This window comes from Parus major, chromosome 4 (genome assembly GCF_001522545.3).
Source record: "Parus major isolate Abel chromosome 4, Parus_major1.1, whole genome shotgun sequence".
NCBI lineage: Eukaryota > Metazoa > Chordata > Aves > Passeriformes > Paridae > Parus > Parus major.
In genome coordinates this window covers 9,649,107-9,670,182 of record NC_031771.1, presented here as the reverse complement: position 1 = coordinate 9,670,182, position 21,076 = coordinate 9,649,107, and the positions used below count along the sequence as shown (strand labels likewise).

The 21,076-nt window shown below is 44.3% G+C and overlaps 2 protein-coding genes across 5 annotated transcripts in view; both read right to left on the bottom strand.

Moving 5' to 3' along the window:
* The window catches only part of PKD2 (polycystin 2, transient receptor potential cation channel), a 28,314-nt gene extending 23,393 nt beyond the window's left edge, over nucleotides 1-4,921 (bottom strand). The window contains exons 1-2 of one of the 3 annotated variants that reach the window (XM_033513574.1): nucleotides 1,940-4,560; nucleotides 646-820 (exon numbers count right to left, since the gene is read on the bottom strand). Coding sequence is in view for 1 of the 3 variants with exons in the window: in XM_015624954.3 (XP_015480440.1) it covers nucleotides 4,584-4,782 (199 nt within the window). In the remaining 2 variants the exon portion in view is untranslated. Of the gene's footprint in view, nucleotides 1-645; nucleotides 821-1,939; nucleotides 4,561-4,583 lie in introns of those variants that run through there. The other 2 variants (XM_015624954.3, XM_015624953.2) reach the window with 2 other exon arrangements.
* A 424-nt stretch (nucleotides 4,922-5,345) lies between these two features.
* On the bottom strand, nucleotides 5,346-9,763 carry SPP1 (secreted phosphoprotein 1). Of its 2 annotated transcripts, none has more exons than XM_015623544.3 (7): nucleotides 9,629-9,763; nucleotides 8,346-8,412; nucleotides 8,196-8,246; nucleotides 7,184-7,288; nucleotides 6,988-7,032; nucleotides 6,464-6,559; nucleotides 5,346-6,025 (listed from the first exon to the last, which is right to left on the bottom strand). In XM_015623544.3, the coding sequence occupies exons 2-7, from the start codon at nucleotides 8,397-8,399 to the stop codon at nucleotides 5,591-5,593; spliced, it is 786 nt and encodes a 261-aa protein (XP_015479030.1). In that variant the 5' UTR covers nucleotides 8,400-8,412; nucleotides 9,629-9,763; the 3' UTR covers nucleotides 5,346-5,590. The 2 variants fall into 2 exon arrangements, with proteins under 2 accessions (XP_015479030.1, XP_015479029.1); XM_015623543.2 differs by having other exon boundaries at nucleotides 6,464-6,721; nucleotides 9,629-9,762.
* Nucleotides 9,764-21,076: the final 11,313 nt, after the last annotated feature.

Sequence of the window (21,076 nt, the reverse complement as noted above, 5' to 3'; positions counted from 1 at the left end):
GCAAGAGACACTGCAGGGATGTTGTGAGCATGGTTTCTTTCCCTGCACAACAAAGAGCTATGAATTAAACATCAGTAGGAGCCTAAATGAGCAACTACTATCTAGTCTAGCTGTCAACTTGAGCAACTGCATCAGCTGAACTGTTTCTGCCTGTTCTTCACTTCATATAATGCTTGACATTATATGAATATAATATATTCATATATGTCCCAAAAAGACAGGGAGAGAACCTATCAAACTTTGGTGATACCTTCCGAATGGGTAACAGAAAAGCAAAAGGATCATTTAAATGGAGTCTCTAAAAGGAACGACCACCTTGAAACAAAATGGTGTTAGCAACCACCATCTTTATTTCCTATCCCTAGTACAGAAAGAAAAAAGCTAGGAACAACTGCTGATGCTCAGACTGTTCCCTTCATAGAGCTTCTCTTCATTTAAACCAAAAGCAAGGCAATTTGACCTTAGTTTCTGATGAGAGAAAAAGCATTTAGAACAAAAAATTTACTCCTACAGAACTACAGTAAACTTCCATTCTTTTCAGGTGTTTTAAACAGCCAGCCTTTCAAAACATCCTTTATATTCTCGTAAATGGAAATGTAGTAACCTCAAACTCCCTAGGAAAAATCTTGGATCCATCAAACATACCACAGTAATTTGAAATGGAACAGTAACAAGGGATAGCCAAAACACATTATAAAGCTGACAATGAAGCATGAGTTCAGTCAATCTGCAACCACTGCTGTATGACAAAGGGCTAATATGCCTGCTGCAGATCTTTGTTTATTAACAGAGATGTGAATAAAGAAGCTCTTCCTTCTACCTGCATAAATGAGAAAAAAAATAATGTGTTAGATGTTTCTTGAAGCCTTTCAGCTACCACATTTTAAAGTTGTGACATAAACTTGGAAACGTCTCTTGCATAGGCTCAGCAAGCACTAACGGTTTTAGCATTAATCTCTGCTCACATGGCCTAATTAGTAACTTAGGGCCTTCCCTAGTGCTAGTCCCCAAATAAGAGAGCTTTTTAAAGCTGTTCTTTAAGGTCAAGTTTGAAAATGTGCAGATAAAGACTGCAACTTTACTACACTGAATGCCAAATCCTCCCCATTAGGTCATTCTTGAAGACAAAAACACAAATTCAAGAACATTTACAGAGTCACTAATAATAATAATAATAACAAATTCAGCCCCTTGAACAACACTACATTGCACTAGCAACCCTCATAATAAAGGCAGGAAAACATTATGGAAGAGAGGAAGAAAAGGCTGGAAAAGCCAGTGAGCTGAGCTGGTGAGAAAGCCAAGTCCTGGCTGTCAGCACATTACTCACCAATAAGAAATGTGGTGAGCAGAAGCAGAAAGCTTCCAAACTCAAACTCTGTCATATTAGACTATTGTTAGGAGTCAAGTCAGCAAAGAACAGAAAGTTACAGCAAAGAAAAAGCCCAAACAAACAGCACCAGGGATCATTCAATGATCTTTGTGCTAAATGAACAATGAATTTCCCCATCACTAGCTTGGAGCTTTCATTAGCTGCTACAATTTTTCAATATACATACATTATTCCCCTTTTTCCCTTATCAGAATATTGATTCAGATGCATTGAACTTAGTAGAGGTAAGCAGTGCTGGATTTGACATCTGCTGTAAGCAACAAAACTTCTGTTTTCTTATACACTTTTGCTACTCATCAAGTTTTTGACAGAATCTGTGTACTTTTATCAAATAAATCTGCAACTAACAGTTGCTCATACTCATTCTGTATGTAGCAGTCTTCATGAAAGTAACAATTAATAAGTGACTGGGAAGAGTATTTTGTAACTTCATTTAACAATAACTAAGAAAACCTTCCAAGAAATGCCCAGCACAAATCAGCGATGACACACATGAGGACATGGCCGCAATGGGTGACCAAGTACAGCTCTACAGGGCAGGATTACCTTTCCAGGCTGGCTCTGGAAACACACCTTGTTTATACCCATCAAAACTTCTGGTAACTTCCTCTTTAACAGAGTAGAATAGTCAGCCCCTCTTCTCCTTTCAGCATCTGGGATATTTGCTGAAGAGATCTGTAAAACTAGGGGAACTAAAGGCACTTCAGAGACACTCATGTTAGAATCTGAACAGAATCCACATAAAGAACCTAAAATACTGATAGTCTGAAATAGCTGATTTTCTATTTACTTAGTAACTATTGTTACGGTTTACCCAACAGTTTCATTTACTAAATCCCAATACTTTAAATCCACTCTGCATTTTTCTTTCATAACTCAAAGCAAGTAAAGTGCAAGCTGTCATTGAACGTCCTTCAATACTGAGAGGTACCTTTTTTGCCATGGTGACACTGTCATTTGTGATATCCAAAGGATTATTCCTTCATGTTGAATTCTGTCTACTGAGATGGAATTTCATTAAATAAACCTATGCCAACCTTCCAGTAATCCTTGAAATAACTCTGAATGCAACATTTTCCAGTCTTCAGAGATCCTCATGGATATCCATGGAATGTCAAAAGAACTGTGGAGTATTCTTTCCAACAGGAAACACTCAGTTATCCTTCAAGTGCCCTATAATAATATCAGCCTTGCAATCAGCCCTTTAAACTGTGCAGCACAGGGATCACATTCTTCAGAGGAGGTGGTGCCTATTCCACAGCAAGTACAGTGCCCTGCAGCACCTCCTCAGCATCACAGTCTCATCCACATTTATTGTGCCCAGGAATTTATGACAATTTTCTCATCAAAGAGCCAGAAAAGGATCTGTCAACTACAGTAACTTCAGCTACACTTGCCTATAGAAGGAGGTCAGGAATCAACAGAAACTGTTTTGAGTACTACTGCACAAATCACAACAGAGATGGAACAGGAGCGACATGTGCCAGGTCACCACTAAGTCACTCTCATACTCATATACAAACACTGCTGGTTTTCACCACAGTTAAAAACATACACAGGAGGTTCCTTCTTGGCAACAACTAAGATGAAGGGGGCATCTGAATTTACATAAAATATTTTATAAAAGGACTTAACTTTCTCCATGTGAAGCAGCTCTTTTCCTAGGCAGTTACATATCTCAGCAACAGACTAAAGCAAACACACCACTGGAGACTCCAAACAGAGCAGTGCCAATTCACGCACAACACAATTATTACTGGTAGTTTTTTCCTGGTTATTCTAGTTTCTTGTTATGAAGTGACTTGGGTCATTGAACATGGTCCAAATAAAATCTGCTAAAAAGAAAGCATGCTCTATTCCATAATCTCTGCAGGTCTGACTTGCATAGCACTAAGATACTGCAGTGTTCAAGAAGGATTTATTTTGGTGCAAAACAGCCGAACACAGAGAAATCATTACAGTAAACAATCTTTGAATGCACTTGAAAATCAGAGAAGGTACAAACCCTTGCTTAAAGTCAAGTTTGTTTTGATAGTTCCACTGATGCCATGGCAACCAGTAACAGTACAATTTACTACTTCAGAAAATCCACATTTCAGGAGAAGAAGTCTTTATTTTCTAAATATGATTTGCTTTTTCTGCAGCTTTGTAACTATAAAGATTTTGCCAAACACTTAAACCAATGCTCTGTTTAAAATCCTCTCAGTTTGAAGGTGACATTTTGAACTTCTCTGAAAAGGAGGGTTTTTCAATGTGCTCCCACAACCTTAAATCCAAAGGACTACCCATTCAGCATTCTGTCTGCTGTTGTCAAATCAACCCAACAATACAAGGCCAGCTCAATAGGGAGTTAATGCAGTGAGTTCTGAACGACACCCAAATGTTCACTTGATGTGTGCCCAGTTTCGCTTCCAACTCTGCCCCCAGTCACCAGCTGTGTGACAACAGGCAGCAGCTCTTGACCGTCAAGGGCAGCACTTAGACACTGCACAATACTGCAGAAAAGAAAAAGTTATTCAAACACCCTCCCAGCAATCCACTCTAAGTCTCCCATGCCATCCTAACCACCTCTTCTATAGAATGGGGGATGCTGAGAAAGAGAGAAGCACAAGCATTCTCCTCCAGCTCTCCAAAGACCTGGTGCTGGGGCAAAAGCCACGGTTGGAAAAGACCTCTGGAGATCATCACGTCCAACCTATGACCCAAAATCACCGTGTCAACTTGACCATGGCGGCAAGTACCACATCCAGTCTTTCCTTAAACATCTCCAGAGATGGTGACTCCACCTCCTCCCTGGGCATTGTCATTCCATTGTCACCTTTTCTGTGAAGAAATTCCTCCTAATGCCCAACCCAAACCTCCCCTACACGGAAGTGTCTTACATGGAAAGCAGCCAGAAGTACCACTTGGGAGGCAGAGAGGTGGGGAAAAGAAGGAGCGAGTTGTGGGTAAAATCTCTGTGTGCTGGGGGACATAAACGGGACGGGGACTGAAAGATGGATGTGCACGAAGAGATGCGGACACAGAGACACAGGCAAGGACGGACGGAAAAGGGCACGGGCAGAGGAAAATGAGGACTACAGGCACCTACGGAGGAGAGGCTACAAACAACTCTACAGCGAGCAGGAAGCGGCACTCGCGCCTGGGGAGGCTGGTCAGGGTGTGGGGTGCGTGGCCGGGGTTCTCTCACCTCGCAGTCTCCGCGCCAGGCGCTTGGCCCAGGCTGCTCTGCGGGGTGCGGCTCCGTCTGGCGGCCCCGGGAGGCGGCCTGGCCCCTCGGCCCCTCCGCGCCCCGCCGGGCCCCGCCGCGCCCGCCGCCCCCCGCCCGCCGGGCCCCCCGCGCCGCTGCCCGGCGACGACGCGGCTCGGCTGCCCCACTCCACGTCCATCTCCAGCACCGGCCCCGCCGGCCCAGCCGGCGCCGCCACCGCGTCCTCCTCAGGCTCGAAGCCCGGGTTGTCCCGGCTCCAGGCCTGCCGCGAGCAGGCGGAGAGCGGCGGCGACGGCGGGCAGGAGCCGGGCCGCGCCGCCTGGCCCAGCCGCTCCAGCTCCAGCTGCTCCCGCCCGCGCCGGCCGCCGCCGCCGCCCGCCATCGGCCCCGCCGCCGCCGCCCCTTTCCCGCCCTCCGCTGGAAAGCCCGGGGAACGGAGGGAGCTGTAGTCGCTCTGGCGCCCGGCGAGAGCGGCGGCCAGGACCTCCTTCCCGCCCTCCTTCTCCTCCTCCGACGCCTCCCTCCCCTCTCGAAGGCAAGCCCGGACCGCCCCTGCGGTAGCGGTGCAGGGGCCGGCGCTGGGTGTTTGTAGTCCCGCTCATCCTCGGCGAAAGTACGAGGAAGCCTCGCGAAGAGATTGCACTGGTTAACTTTGCGGGGAAAAGCGATTTCACTCCATTTTAAGAAGAAGAATCAAAGCTCCCCCCGCCCTGTCCAAGCCCCAATGAACAATAACGCTGGTACAGAGGGTTGAGGTTTTATTGAAGTCCCGGTACAGCAAAACATCGCCCGGCAGCGCAGACACCGAGGGGCTCGCCCGCCGTGTCCCACAGCCTCCGCCGGCACAGCCCCAGGGGCCATGGACCGCCCCGAACCCCAAAATTCACCACGCGAACTACATTAACAAACAGTTCCCCGAAATGAAGCTACTCCCCGCTTCCCTTAGGTAAGGATTGAAAAAGAAGGGGAATTTTTTTTGTCTCCCTTTAAAGGGTGACTTCGTTACTTTCGATGCTGTGACGATCTTGAGAATCCTCGGCACTTTCCAGAGTTTGATTGCTGATACCGTCAGAGAGCTCAGCTGACACGCGGTCCCGACTCTCCCTGCTTTCCACACTCGGGTGGCTGTCCTCTCTCTCCTTGGTTTCCGTACTCGAGAGGCTGTCCGCTCTGACACCAGACTTGCTACTGTCGCCTTCTGCCTCGTGGCTGGCGGATTCGTGCCAGCTGTCGTTTTCCAAGCTGCGGTGACGCGGATCGCTGTCCTGCTCGCTGCTGTCCCTCCCGTGGCTCTGGTCAGCCCATACGCTGCTGGCGTGCTTCCTCAGGGAGCTGCGAGAAGCAGAATCCTCCCGGGAGACAGAGCGCTGGCTGTCTGCATCCATGTAGCTCTCATCTTCCTCAGTGGCATCGTAGATGAGCTGTGGTAGAGATCAGAACAAGAGCAATTGTCACTCCTGAGGAACTGCCCCGTCAAGTGCTGCACTAACGCAGGCTGCTCAAAGCCTGCGTGATGAACCTCTGCCTGGAGATACTCTGGTGCTTTATGGAGTTATAGGAATCTTTCATATTATGAGACACTCTCATTTGTTCCTGGCCTCAGATTTCACGCGTGCAAGTATATTGTGACAGTGCAAACTGCAGTTTTGCACAGCTTGCAGCAGCAGCAGCCCCGGTGCATTGGCAGCCATCAAGACCCCCCCGAATCTGCAGTATCCAGAGAAAGGAAATGCATTCCTTTACTTATGCCTACTTTCCCCATACCAGTTTTCAAAACCACCTCCCATAAAATGCCATGTCCATTTCAAGTTCACTCCCCATTTCCAAGAACATAGGCATCACTGCTCAGTGCTATTTACCTTTTTGGCAGCTTTGTGGAGCTTGATAGACTTCAACAGTGTGGCTTTTGCCTTCATCCTGTAGGCCACACTGTCACCTCTGCCAGCATTATCTCCCTGGGTGAAAGGGAAAGTGGGGAATGGTTCAGTTACTGGAATGTCTGTGGGAAAACTCGTGACAACCTCTTCAGATTCATCCGTGTCATTGGAATCATTGTCATCATCATCATCATCATCATCCACATCTTCGTGGCTCTTGCTTGACACATCAGGAAAGTGCTGGAAAACATTTATTACACATCAGGCAAATGAACACAGATGTGGGAGGTACAGACTGATATCTGTCCCATTCACCCAGGGCTTAGGCAGTGCTAAGGAGCTATGTGCCAGCATTGCACTGACTCCACCTCACACTACCTGGAGCTTTGTTATGTTTCAGGAGAGATTTTACTGCAAGAACCACACTTGAGTGAAGAAAATGAGAGTTGCTACACACTGGCTGCCCTGTAGCACTCAACTGACATGTTGTCCTTCAAAACACATACCAGTTGTTCTGGGACATCCACACTTTCTTCTGAAGAGTAAAGGGTCTGAAAACAACACAAAACTCGGTGTTAGTACACAAAGGCCCATACAGTAGAGCTGGTCAGCATGCTGACTATTCTTTAAGCACTTAATCATAACTTGTAAATCTTGGCATGGAAAGGTGCCCTGCTTTCTCTTACAGTTAGGCTCTGGTACCTGCTGAGATGATGCCAGGTCACTCTGTGGGTGCTGCTGACTCTCCTGAGACTGAGAATTCTCTTGGTCATTGTGATACCTGTGCAAGTGATGGCCCCTGGAGTCCTTCAAGAGAAAATAAAAGGGAGGGGTTAATCCTTAAAGGAGCAGGCAAAGATGCTGCAGCCCAACCCGTGTTTTCAGGCAGATGTGGCAACTGCAGTACATAGTCCTTCTGTATGGGATGTGTCAGCAGCTGTTCATTGCAGTAGGAAGAGGACTCAGAACAAGCCATGATCCCAGGTGAACATGGTACCCAAAAGATAGATGTGCCTCTCTCACTGGCAGAGCCTGGGCCAGTTCAGATCAGTTTCTCCAGCTTGTTTTTATTGAGTGGAATTTGGAGTTGTATCTAACAATCATTGCTAATTCTTAGACACTTTCTGGAGGGTGATTTATCTCCCACATCACAAATACCCTAAACTAAATGCAGTAGCTGATTCTCAGAGCCAAGAATTGATTTTATAAGGGTAACAGCTGGCAGTGGGGAATAAACAAAGAGCTATGCACAAGGCTAAATGCAGTTTGCTTACATCACTCAAAAAAAAAACCAAAAAAAAAAAGATAATGGATTAAGGCGCTCCTCCAAAACCAAATATTGTCATCTGATCCACACTAACGAATATGGGTTATAGTAATTTTGCCATACTGCTGTCCCTTTCTCTTTTTAACTATACATTTTTAATGACACATTTTTCATTATGAAAAAAAGATTTCCAATGCTGGTCCAGAGATAGAACTAATGAAAGTCCACAACCAGGACACATGACACAGGAAAAAGTCTGTGGACATCAGTGTCTCTCTTCTTTGAAACTGGCTCAAAACAGCCAGGTGAGGGCATGTTCAGCAAGCATCAACAATCATAGAACAAGTACGAGAAAATGTGTTTTGAAGGAAAACAAACAAACAAACAAACAAACCAAACAAAAAGTACTTATTGAAGAGAATTAACAGAAAGACAAAATGAGCTTACATATTTTTCTTCAGAGCTGGCAGAAATGGCATGCTGCTTGGGTTGAATCACCTTGAAGGGAGAAAAGAGAAAACACATTTATCAGTATTTCTCACTGATGTGCAAAGGAAATGATGCAAGTGCTTGGGTTGGTGTTTGTGATTTACTCACTGGCCATGCAGCGGTGATGCTGATAAGGCATAAACACAGAATTGCCTCCTTCATGGTGATATTTTGCCTAGAAAATATTTTGGAACAGTAAGTCAATAAAGTAAAATACCAAAAAAATTCTATGGGCTTTTCCTTTATCCTGGTGGGCTCCACTGTGCCAAGACCAGGTCCCTGCTATGGATTCCATTTGCCCATGCTAATTTTATTTCTTCTGTCCTCCACCTCCCACCCACCTTATAATGACTTAGCAGCTCAAAAAGCTACAAGAATTTTGAAGCTGAATGCTGTGAAGAGCTGAGCAGTGGTGAGAAAAACCACACTGAAAAGATGAACTGACTCCTGTTGTCTACTGACTTGCATAGTCAAAGGAAAAGCCCTGTGAAAGACTTACAAATACCAGCTTTGGTTTATCTTCATTTATTTAACACAATTGTTTAAAAAAAGAGGCAGGTTAAGGGAAACAATTTGTATTCTCATCAGCTGTTTTAAAACTAGTTTTTAGGGTTATTGAGTTGATGAGTAAAGTCAGTTTATATGAACATTAACTGCTCATATTGATTGACCTGCATTTTACCTTCCAAAAGTTTGATCAAAATAACCTGTATTTCCAAACAAGAGATTTGCTCCCATAGATGTTCACATTGCAGCTTTAGCAATTTAATAAATAACTGATTCCTGCTGAAATTAGGAGAGCTATTTCAGTGTTTACTGACCTGTTCCCAGAATAAGGAACATCCCTGGGAATTTAAACCACTTTACTGATGAACAAGAGTCATTCAAATCTTTGGTAAGTCACTGTAGGAAAAAAAGCTGCTTGGGACATTTAAAATGCATTAGTAAGGCTGGCCCTGAGACAGGACACTCTAATAGAAGTATTGCAACTTCAAGTTTTACAGAGAAGTGTGACTGTCCCATCCACTCAGGATTGTGCAGCACAAACAATGAGCCTGCCAGGAGAAACAAGGACACTGCCAGGTAGTGGTCACATGGAAGAGGAAGAAAGCTTTCTCTGTTCAAATACCAGCTCTGAGCTTCTAGTGCACAGTTCAGTGGCAGGGTTTTCAGAAACCTTCTCCCAACTTCTAACAGCACACAAATTTAAAATTGTGATTATGTGTAATACCTGTTATTGCTAAAGTAACCTTGCTCCTATAAAAACACACATTTTTCCACAGAGAAATATCAAACTTCCCTGCCCTGTGAAGCAGTTTTCAAAGATTTCCTCAGTGTTTCCTAGGCTAAAGCTGCAGATGGATTGGCACATTGGTAAAAAAATAAATTACCTTTTCTGGTGCTGAAGGAGTCAACCACGACAAGAGCACTCTTAGTGATCCCAGCAGTAGCTCCAGCCAGTTGGGTCCCAGCAGCTCTGGCTTTCTCCCCTCGTCCCCTGCTGTCTGACATCTCTGAGCTCTGGGAATTTAAACCCTGTCCCATGCACAGCCACCAATCCTCATGTGGCAGAAAAAGATGAGGTCATGAGGCTCCTGGCCACTGTCCTGCCCACATTCTCCTACACTTCCTCTTTGGCTTTGTGGCTTTGGAAGCAAACAAAAACCATTCTAAGGTTAAAACATTACTTATGGGCAAGATCATTAACCAGCAGGTCTGTTGAATGCACAGTGTTTGGTATAGTGTAGGAGGGCATGTCTGTTCTACTTTTGTGAAAAGCCAGAGCCCAACTTCCAAGAAATCTTTTGTGCCCTGTTTTGCAGGGGGTAGGAATATCTAATGTGTGCTGGAAGAAATAAATCTGAACATAAAATTCACCAGAAAGGTGTTAATGTTTCCACAAAGCTGTAGACTTGCTCTCCAGGGCATGCATGGTGCAGCAGGAATTGCAAAGATGTTGCAGGATATGGCCTTTTGCATTTATTTGTCTGACCTGGGTAAAAAAAAATAAATTAGTAGTGCTAGTTGTCTCAGTAGGCATTCTGCATCTGGAAACTTGTTTGTAAATGTGTACAAGAGCCAGTGGTCTAATTAAAGAAGATTGGTGCATCTTTATGAGGAATTATGAGGAATTCTCACTCCTTTTCTATTCATTTGTATTCCTTCTGGCTCCTTTCTTAGGTGGTTTGGACAAGTCATTTGCTACAGCTGTCTCATGCACCAAATCCATTTCAGAACCCTTTTCAGGGACCAGACGCCAGATATGTTCCAAGTTAAAAATAAAAGAAAACAAATGCAGATGTAGCTCCAGCATGAGGAGTGTCATGGCCGGCATCGGGAAGCAAAGGACATCATGGGACGAAATTCCATCCCTGCTATGGAGCAGTCCATCAGCCCTGCTGATGGGTGACAGATCTGTTGTGGCCTCTCTTAGATGTCCATAGCTTTGGACTGATTCTGCATCAGCTGGGATGTGCTGGAGGACTCTCAGACACTCTTCTGTGTGGTGTTCCTTTAAAAGGACAATGAGGTGTCATTCAAACACAGGAAAACATTACAAACAACCCTCTCAGAAGGTGGAATATTTAAAACTATTTCAAGGTGTTTATTTTGCTCCTCATTTGTGGCACCCAGCTGATGCTTGCTGTGTCCTTAGTCAAGCAGACAATAGAGACCTATTTGTACCAGCTCCTGTTACCAGTTATCCTGTGCTTACTGACATTTCTAGGGCATGTTTAGAGACATCAGGAGTAGCATACCCATGTTAGCTCAGCACCTGCCCATCACATCATCACACACACTTAGCTGATTCTATTTTTGAGCTGAGATCAGCAACAGCTGGAAGTTCAACTTAGTGAACTTAAGAGAGTGTTCTAATATCCCAGCAGGAGAACTGGATAAAAACAGAGTAGATAGTATATCATTAGTAGTTCTGACTGTTAGGATCCACCTGAGCAAAGACTATCCTAGCTTTTAGTTTCAAAGCTATGTGACCATTGTTATATGATTACTCAGGAAAGACTTTTCAACCAATAAAGCCTTCAGCAACTAGGATTACAGCATCAAGATCTTATGCAGATTTAGAGAGATTTACCATCTCCCATTGTATCTGCAGCTCAGTGCTGCTAGAAACCAGTTTGCTGAAGGCCTTGAATGCAGATACAGGACTCCAGCTGGAAGTGGGTGCTCCTTGGAAGTGTTGGTTTGAGCATCACACAGTAGCCGATACTTACTCAGTTACTAGGGTGGCTTCAAAAGGCCACTGCTATTGACTCCAGGGAACCCCAAGCCAGGCCCTAGGTAGCCAAGTACATTTGATCCCAAACACCAGTCCTGACCATCAGTAAAAGATTACTTCCATCTGACAGAGCAAAAATGGAGAGAGCGGGAAGCCAGTGGCTCACACCACTGGATGTGGGACTGGGTGTGCTGTGTCCTGCTCTCCTGTCCACACCCTGGATTTTAAGCCTGAAAAACCTACTTTCTCCACAAACCATTCATCAAGAGACACAGAACTGAAAAACAACATTATGCTCAAAGATCCTCTAGAGCTGCTGTCTGGCCAAACCCAATGCTTGCAATCTTCATAATGGTATATTACTGTGTATCAAACCATCAGGAAAATACATATCATGTAAACAACCTGTTTCACCAAGTTCAGCAGCAATTATCAGTCATGCTGATGGAGCCATTAGAAACAGAACCTTCTTGCAGTTTGTTACAGACATTCCTGTACAGGTCAGTTATTACTGTGGCACCTCAAGGCAAATATTTTGCAAGAACCTGGAACTCTTGTCTCCCAGCAGAGTCTCTGTGTGACCCCCAGGGAGCTGTTTCTGGCAAAGAACTGATATTTCCAGTGTGCTGGGAGATGATGGTGTTTTTAAGTATGTTGCCAAAGCTATAAGGTGGATTTTGTAAGGACTAAGGAAAAACAGGGATGTTTTGCAGTAATCCAGAAGCAGGATGAGAAGTGACAGCTATTACTAAGTGCCTTCATTTTATGCAAGATTAACCTGTACAGAGTTGTAGTAAATTTAGCACTTGTCTCATGCCTATCATTATGTGGTTATTCCTCCTGTAAATCATTTCATCTAGCTGAGAAATCCTTTGCCTTGGTAGGATTTGTGCTTCTTGCTGTCTCAAAGATAAGGAACAAGCAAGGCAGAAAGCGGGGAACTTTCACCATTTTCACTTCCCACATTAAAATTGTTAGTTCTGAAGAAAACACTTGTCTGCTGGTGGCACAGCAGAAGCAGCTTGCTTGAATTTGTACATGTGGGAGGGTACATGATTTAAGAGCTGTTCTGGCTATTTCTTTCTGGCTTCTGGGACTAGCCACTACCTGCTCCCATTTTCAAATGGCTTTTTAGGAGCAGCTTTGGAAAGAGAAGAAAAAAATTAATCCTTGGGAAGCTGCCACGAAGCCGTGTCGCACAAATCCTGGAGGCTGGACAGCCTCGGTCAGACCCCAGCTTTCAGAGAGGCAAGTGGATGCTCCTGCAACAGCATAGATGTCCCCTCCGTTGATTTTTACAGCCAATTAGAAAAAAATAATCCAGATCTTTCTTTTTTCCTGTTCAAATTCATGTATTTTAGTACTGAAGTCCATGTAGCAGCAGGAATTAAACCAGAACAGAAACATTTAGGTCATCAGAGTTACCAGTGTGAAGAGCAAAACTGTCAAGATGAATAACAAGGCATGGGACCACCATGCTTTGAGATGATTTATTGCTCAAGTAGCCAGATAAGATGTCAGTCTGAAGGTGTGAGATTTAGAGGAGCAACAACTCAGCCATAGCTCAAGGTAGTCATGGGTTTCTTCTTCATACAGCAATATAGAACATTTTGGTCCAATAGACAGTTGACACAAAACTTGTTTTCACTTATTAACCTATCACCTTCTTAGGCTTAATTAAAGGCTTAATTTTGCTGCACTGCATCTGTCTCTTAGCCAATAAGCTGACAGGTCACATACTCATACACACCTCTATTACAGTTTCTAGATCTCTTACGTACTCTATAACCCACACTATTACAGCTTAAACCTCAAACAATTTTACCTAATGTAATTTCTTACCTACTCTAGGCATATTCTTACTTATAACTATAGGAACACAAGTTTATAATTTCTCTACCCAGTGTCTGTGTACCTTCATCATTACATTAACCCAAGCTCTTTCCAAGGCTGCAGATTGAGCCCTTCAGCGCCTGGGGAAGATTCTATTTTTCCATTTCCCACACAAAACACCAGCTTTTCAGTGTGGGATTTGTGGCTGTGCTTCAGCTCTGAATTGACAGGGGAAGAATTGCATTTATTTCAACTGGAAAACAATGAACATAATAATAGTCTGAAGTACTCATAGAAACAAGAACAACCAGTGAAAGGATATACAGTGTATACCGTGTTTTCATAACCGTGCCATTTCTTAGTGTATGTAACCCTCAAAAATCAATTTTTTGAGAACAGCAGGGTGAGACTATCTCATCTCAGTGGGAGCTGAGCTCAGTCTGAAGCCTGAACATCGCTGCAGAGATAATGCTCCAGGATGAAGGAAAGCATGCAAGGTGTGTGTGCTTAAATCCCATATATGCCCATAGGGCAGCAACCATCAGATTGCTAGCTCAGCACAGTCACAGTCTGAGCGCTGAGGGGAATTTTATAGTAGGAAACAGCTTTACAGAAGATTGCTTCTCAGACAAGCATTGCAAAAACTTTGTGACAAGTTGTTTCCCCTCTCTCTCCCCTGCCCAGTTCCTTCCCTGTTTCCGATCCTACTGCAAAATTTTCTTGTCCTACTGAGAAAGGACACTAAAGGAAAAATCTGAGTATGCAGAATGGGTATGGAAAGAACAGCATCCTCTCACCCTGCATTGTGAAACTTGGAAAGTCACAAGATGCCTGTTCTCCCAGTGCAGGGATTTTTGGCAGGGCACAACAGGAAGGTCTCTGCACACTGCTCTCCTCTGGTTGCATCTTCATGAAGCTCTGCTGGCAAAACACAGAGAACCACTCCTTGCTGCAAGAAACAGAGTGGATCACAGCACAGCAGGACAGAGAAGAGGCAGACAGGGAGATGATGGGCCAACTCTTCCATATCCTGCCTCTTTGCGTAACGGTGATGAGCATGACAGCATTCTAACCATCCTGAGAATCCTTATCACACAGCAGCCTTGATTTTGCATTCCACATTTACCATGTTGAGCTCATGTCATATTTTCACACACAGCTGCACAAGGATTGCAGCACAAGGAGCAGAGTACAAAAAAGTTTGCTACTGATCCCAGAGACAAACCTTTCACAAGACACACTTTCTGAGTGCCTCCTGGAAGAGGCCAGTGCAAAACAGATAATTTGGAGAAGTGCCGGGCATTGTGTAACCCAGGATTCCATCCTGCATATCTGTGGTTATCTGTACACAAGTCATCTTTTCTGCAGAAGGTCTGGAGCAGGGGAAGCATGTGCTGTTTGCATGCTGTGACCCTGTCAATAAACCTGACCTCAGACCCAGACTTGGCTACATATCATAAACCTGTCAGATTTCACGGGGCTTCAGCTTCTACTGTGGGCACTTTTCTTAACTCTCAGTTCAGGGCCACTGTGGTCTGAGGTGGGATGGGTGCAGAAGTGAGTCAGTGTGAAAGCAAACATGTTCCAGGCACTGTGCCCTGGGGTGTGGGGGCCCTGCCAGTGGAGTGGGAGAAAAAACCCATGTGTGGGCCTGGTGAAGGGAAATTAAAGAGCTGGGGACTGGGCTTGGGGAGGAAGTTGTTTGGCCAAGAAGCAGACTTGATTTTGTGGGGGAACCAAAAATCAGCTGGCTGGGGTCAAGGCCTCTCCTGTCTCAACTGGATCATGGAGAGATTCCCTGCAGCTTGCTCAAGCCTGGAGGTGATAACGCTGTTTCCCCACAAAGCTTATCCAGGCAGGAGCTCTGCAAGAACCACCTGCTCCACTGCAGCAGTGAATCATTTTGGCTCTGGCTTGGAAAGCCAGGAAATCTGCATGTCAGTACACTTCTTCTAATTAGTATTGGGGTCACCACCTCTTGTACAATAAGCAATAAATGTGCCAATAGAGAACATCACTCAGACCCAACCATTTCTCCTCTTGTTTTTAATACTAAAATTTTTTAATCTTGAAAGGGTTTTTAAATGAAACATGAAGTAATAAGTCATACCTGACAGGTATTGCCATCAGCAAATCAAAGGGGATATTTCCTTAAATGTATAGTTTTTCAAGAAAATGGGATGAATTGATAGACTGATTAGTTCAGATACAAGTGTCTGGGAAAAAGCAAAAAGGTTTCTTTTCATTAAGCATAGAAGCACAAACACATTTGGCAAATCTCTGCTCTCCCTCCTTGCTTACTAGCTCTCTTTAGAAGGGAGGTGCTCTTTTGGAAATACACAGTTGAGAGATAATCACATCCAGATTTAGGAAATAACATTTTGCACATAATTCATACTGGCTACCTAGACAGATTATTGGTTGAGTGTATAGCTATAAATTTGGCAGAATAAATGGAAAACTGTGGTTGGCATATGGACACAAAGCAGGATGCAAACTGCAGCTATACATTAACTAGAGGAAAGGAAAGCCTAAGAAACAGAGTTAAGCAGCAGGATCTGAATCAAACATTAAGAAGGGGGAGCTGACAGGGCAACTCTTGAGGAGCACGTGTAGCATCAGAGCTCTTTGCATTAGGAAGACCATTACCAGTCTGCTATTTTTCTCACTGAGTCTTGTTTATCACAAAGAAGTCAAATGACTTCTCCTCACTCATGGAAAATGTGACAGGCAATTTTGGGAAGCAACATCCATTCTGTATGGAGAAACTTGATCTGCTGTACCCAAAATAACTGCTGTTGAAACACAGACTAGATCTCATCTCAGCAATCGATTAGGCAAAAAGAGGAAGCTCAGCTGCTGGTTGGAGCTCAGTTGGTCTCACCTCAGGCAGCAGAGCACCAACAGGGCAGCGATGTGGGCTGAGCCAGGCTGGAGAGCACAGATCTTAAGGGGCAGGTTGCGAGCCCTCTGCAGGGCTGAAAAGCATTTTTTATGCACCCAGTCCCTGAAGGGAGCACTATAGGAACCCTGGCACCTGTACCTTCATTGGCACCGATGCAGTTCCTCCCACAGGAGTTTGCCATATCCCTGACACATCCTACCTATGCTCTACCCTAAAAGTGCAGGCAAGGTCATATTACACAGCTACATTTTCCAGGCTCCCTAAACCCCTCCCTCAAAAAAATCAACAGCAAAGGCAAGGCTAGATCACAGCACAAGTCCCGGTGAGATTATTCCTAGTCTTCTGATTCAGACTTAAGTAAAGACAGAAAGGGGAAGGCTTAATTTCAACAAATATTCACAATCATGGAGGTCTCTTTTCCTTTCTTCCAGGCAAATTGTATATTTACCTTCTAATCTTTCAGGTCAGCAGATTCATTCATCCTACCTATTTTCTAGGTAGCTGCTCTCCTGAGAGAGAGAGCAGTGTGACACAGCTGCAGTCCCATTGGACATAGGTTTTTACAAGAGGAAAGGCAGGACCAAGTCTCAGAGCACGGGTGATAGAGGATGGGTTGTTCAAAGAATATTATCTATGATTCTCTTTTGGACAGTGCCAGCAGTGTCATTGCTGGGGTGTAACACTGCTGCTTCACAGGCAAGTTACAAGGCGCCTTCAGTGGCTTGTCTAGGGCCTTAAGAAGATAGGAATAATGGAGATTTTCCAATGATAATTAAAAAACAGTAGCATCAAAATAATAAGAAATGCAAACTACCATAGCAAGGTTTCTTTAAAGTAGCTTTTTATTTAGCTTCATGTCTACCATACCTGTCCTTCCCACACTGATGTTATAGCATGTGACTTTGATAATTTTCAGCAAAAATAACATTAATTGTGGCTCTGATCTTGCAAATCTGCTTTGGGCACAAGCTTTCTCCGAGAGATCAGATAGTTACTGGGTAGACTATTAAATACATTTTTTTAAAAGGCAGCCACTCTAAATCTTGATGGGAAAATAATTTGCTCATTTTGTTAATCATCTCCTGGCTTGATACTGTTAACAAATGAGATGAGCCATAGATGCCTAAGACATACTAAAAGCTCACTCTGAATTCCAACTGAACTAGCATTTCTCTTAACACATTGATTTCCCATCTTTATCACCATGGATATCAAGGAAAAATAGAGAGCAAATGAGAAAACAACAACAACAACAAAAATGCAGCCAAGTAGCTGCATTCATTTGCTGTAGATTTTAATTATCTTTCTCCAGCAGGAAGTCTTCCCCATACACTTCTGTGAAGAGCACAAACTGCACATAGGAGGCAGGGAAAGGGAGAGGCTCTCTTAATTACATGTGCTACACAGATGCTGTGAATTGAAGCTTGAGACAGCAGGGCTGCTCCCCTTTCACCATGATAAAGCCTGCTGACAGATTAGCCTGTCTACTTCTTCCCCGCTTAGCAGTTAAAGGGGGCAAAAGTAAGCCTGTGGTTTCCCTTGCTCCATGTTGGAACAGCTGCAGAGGCTATCCAGGGGTCCAGGTCAGTACCCAGAAGATCTTTCCCAGAAAGCCAACTCCCCCAGGCCTGAACTGCTAGTACAGACAGACTGGAAGAGTCAATTACCACAGTGTACAGATGATACAAACCAGAGGATGAGAATCTGTGGAAAGCTTAAATAGGCCATCTTTTACTCTGACCCCCTGCACACATCAGACTGAAGGATACATTTCACATACTACTGAGTTTATCCTCTTGCATTTGTCCAAATTTGTCCAAATTCCTCCTGCACTGGGGTTGTTTGTGTTAAAACTATTTTCCATACAATCACATTGCTGAGCACTAACTACACCACCCATTTGTAACTCTAAGAATTAAATTATTCACAGGACTTTGGATTTCCCCCTGTTTTTTTTTCCAGCCAGAAAAGGTTATTCCGGACATTTACACAATTCAGCCATGTTCAGACACAGCAGCCTGGCTCACAATCATCAGTTCCATTCCAGCCTCTGGTATTCACAAGTTATATTCTAACAAAGATAAGCCTGATTTCAATGCTAGTGAGGTTTTGCCAGCATCCTTATGGTCACAGTTGGGAACCCCTCCCGAGAGCACTGGCTTCTCACCCTGTTCCAGGCTCAGATTTTACTGCCCAAGAATTCTGCTTCATTCTATAGCAAACCTATCTGTGACTTCTAGGAAAACAGGAGCTTCCCCAGCCTCCATTAGGCTGCATGTACACCTCCTGGCTTTCTGGAAATAATCTTTCTTCTCCTAGGGATCACCTCTGAAAGACAGCATGATGTCAAAGTAGCTGAACCACTGATGCAAAATGGAGTAGAAACATGTGGGTATTAAAAAATTTTTAAAAGTGACAATATTTCTCAATGCAATACAAAGCACTCTCATTGCTCTTTCCTCTGCAAATCTTTTCCTAACTTCCTAAGAACACCTTGTCATCATGCAGGGCCTGTGTCCAGCAGGAGAAATTCTTGTGCAGGTTTTCCAGCTCCAGAAAATCTCATCGGCACAGGCCCTACTCTAATAAGCAGCAAGGCGGAAATTGGGCTCTCCAATGAAAACAGCTATTGGTTTATTTGTTTGGGTTTTAATTTCGAAATAGTAATCTCCCCACAGGCACTCTAGGAAAGCACAAAAGGAATGTTTCTTCTGCAAAATGTAATTAACATAGTTTTCTTCCTGTTCTGAAGTATAATTGCAAATATAAACCGACAGACGAGAATAGGGTTATTTTGGGCGATGGTTTTGTGCAGCAAAATACTGTGACGAATTTGGTTTGTAAAACTGAAGACAGGGCAGACGTCTCTCTCCCTTCCTGTTTAAGCCTGTGGTCTGGGAAGGGCTGGTGTAACCTATAATGAGGGTCAGCTCACTCAAAGAAACTTGTTTCCCCCAATCTATAAATGCCGTTTTCTGAAGGCTGAACATATGCCAGAACATGCACATGCTTTGTGATCCTGTGTGACATGGCAAACCCTGGTCTGATTTCAAGTTATGTTAAAACTTAGATAAAAATGCCTCAGTTCTCACAAACCTGCTGCCTTTTAATACCTTTTAATACCTTTTAATACCTTTAATGCCTTTTAATACCTACAAGAAATCTGGAGACTAACTGTACAAGGGTAAAGGACAAGGGGGCATGATTTTAAACTGAGAGGGCAGATTTAAATTGGCTATTAGGGAGAAATTCATTGCTGTGAGGGTGGTGAGGCACTGTCACAGGTTGACCAGATAAACTGTGGAAGCCCCATTCCTGCAAGCTGGATGGGGTTCTGAGCAACCTGATCCAGTGGAATGTGTCCCTGTCCATGGCAGGATTGAAATTAGATGGCCTTCAAGGTGCCTCCCAACCCAAACTGTTCTATGATCCTGTATACTCCTTCACACACAGCTCACATGAGGGTGTGGAATATCCTTTCAAAGTCAAAGAAATGAGCCAGACTTTTCTCTGCAAAAGCATTTCCAAACATGGTATCCTCTTCATTTTTCACTGTGTGTTTGCACTTGCTTTTCAGGTGGCAAAACGCTCCTGGCTGAGCCCCAGGAGCTGTTGAGAGCAATGGAGTGTGGCACAGTGGGACTGGATGGCTGCAGCCTAGGAAAGCAGTGGTGAGTCACCTCCTGGCTGGAGGTCACTTTACCCAGATGGGCAATTCCCTGCAACGTGTCCCCACATGCAAAACGTATAATCCAAGACGGAAGCAGGGGGCTGAAATAACAAGTGGTTTATTTTCCCCTGCTCTCCACACCAGGTCAATCATTAAACATAAATGAAAAGTTACATTCCATCAGCATAAACCCTCACTAGTAGAAGTAGGCATTCGCTTACTGAACTTGTTTGGATCTCAACTCTACAGTCATTACTATAAATTTTTTTGAGCCAGTGCGCCTTAAAAATACATCAACTGCTTTCTCTCTTCTTCATTCACTGCAGGAATATACAAGTGAATACTCTGTCCTCCATCCATAAGACAGGACACTGCAGCACAGGTGGCCTGGTTGAATAAATCACCAGGGAAAAGCAGACAATAACTTTGCACCCTGAGGAAGTGCAGACCAGTCAGTTCCCCTCAGTGGGCTGGAAAGATCCTGGAGCACATCCTCCTAAAAACTATAATAAAGCACATGGAAAATAAGGAGGGGGATTGGTGACAGAAAACATGGCTTCACTGAGGGCAAATCATGCCTAATGGATTTAGTAGCTTTCCACAACAGGATTACAGTGTTGATGGGTAAAGGAGTGAATGACATTGTCTACCTGGACTTGTTCAAAGCATTTGACACTGTCCTGCATAACATCCTTGTTTCTGAACTGGAGAGGTGTGGTTTTGGTGGGTAAACGACTCACTGGATAAAAAAGTGACTGCTTGGCAGCATGCAAAATTACAATCAACAGCTCACTGTCCACCTGGATACCAGTGATGAGTGGTGTCCCTCATGGGTCAGTTTGGACAGGCACTGTTTAACACCTTTGTGGCACACATGGACAACAGGATTGAGTGCAGAGTCAGCAAGATTGCTGACACCATTGGTGGTGGCTCTGTGGTACAATAGGCACACTGGAGGGAAGGGATGCCATCCAGAGGGACTTGGACAGACCTGAAATGTGGAACTTCATGAAGCTCTACAAGGCCAAGTGCCAAGTCTGCATCCACAGCAGTGTGGCCAGGAGGTCAAGTGGCCCCTCCACTCTACTCTGCTGAGACCCCACCTGGAGTGTTCCATGCAGCCCTGGGATCCCTAATATGAGATGGACATGGAATTGTTGAAGAGAGTCCAGAGGAGGTCACAAAGATTATCA

Bases quoted from the DNA above. Each gene is read 5' to 3' on its own strand.
- SPP1 (XM_015623543.2), bottom strand. From the start codon at position 8,399: ATGAAGGAGGCAATTCTGTGTTTATGCCTTATCAGCATCACCGCTGCA. The intron at 7,289-8,195 runs GTAAGCTCATTT...TTTCTCTTGAAG, and splicing joins CCAGCTCTGAAGAAAAATAT to GACTCCAGGGGCCATCACTT. The intron at 6,026-6,463 runs GTAAATAGCACT...TCTCTACCACAG, and splicing joins TCCACAAAGCTGCCAAAAAG to CTCATCTACGATGCCACTGA.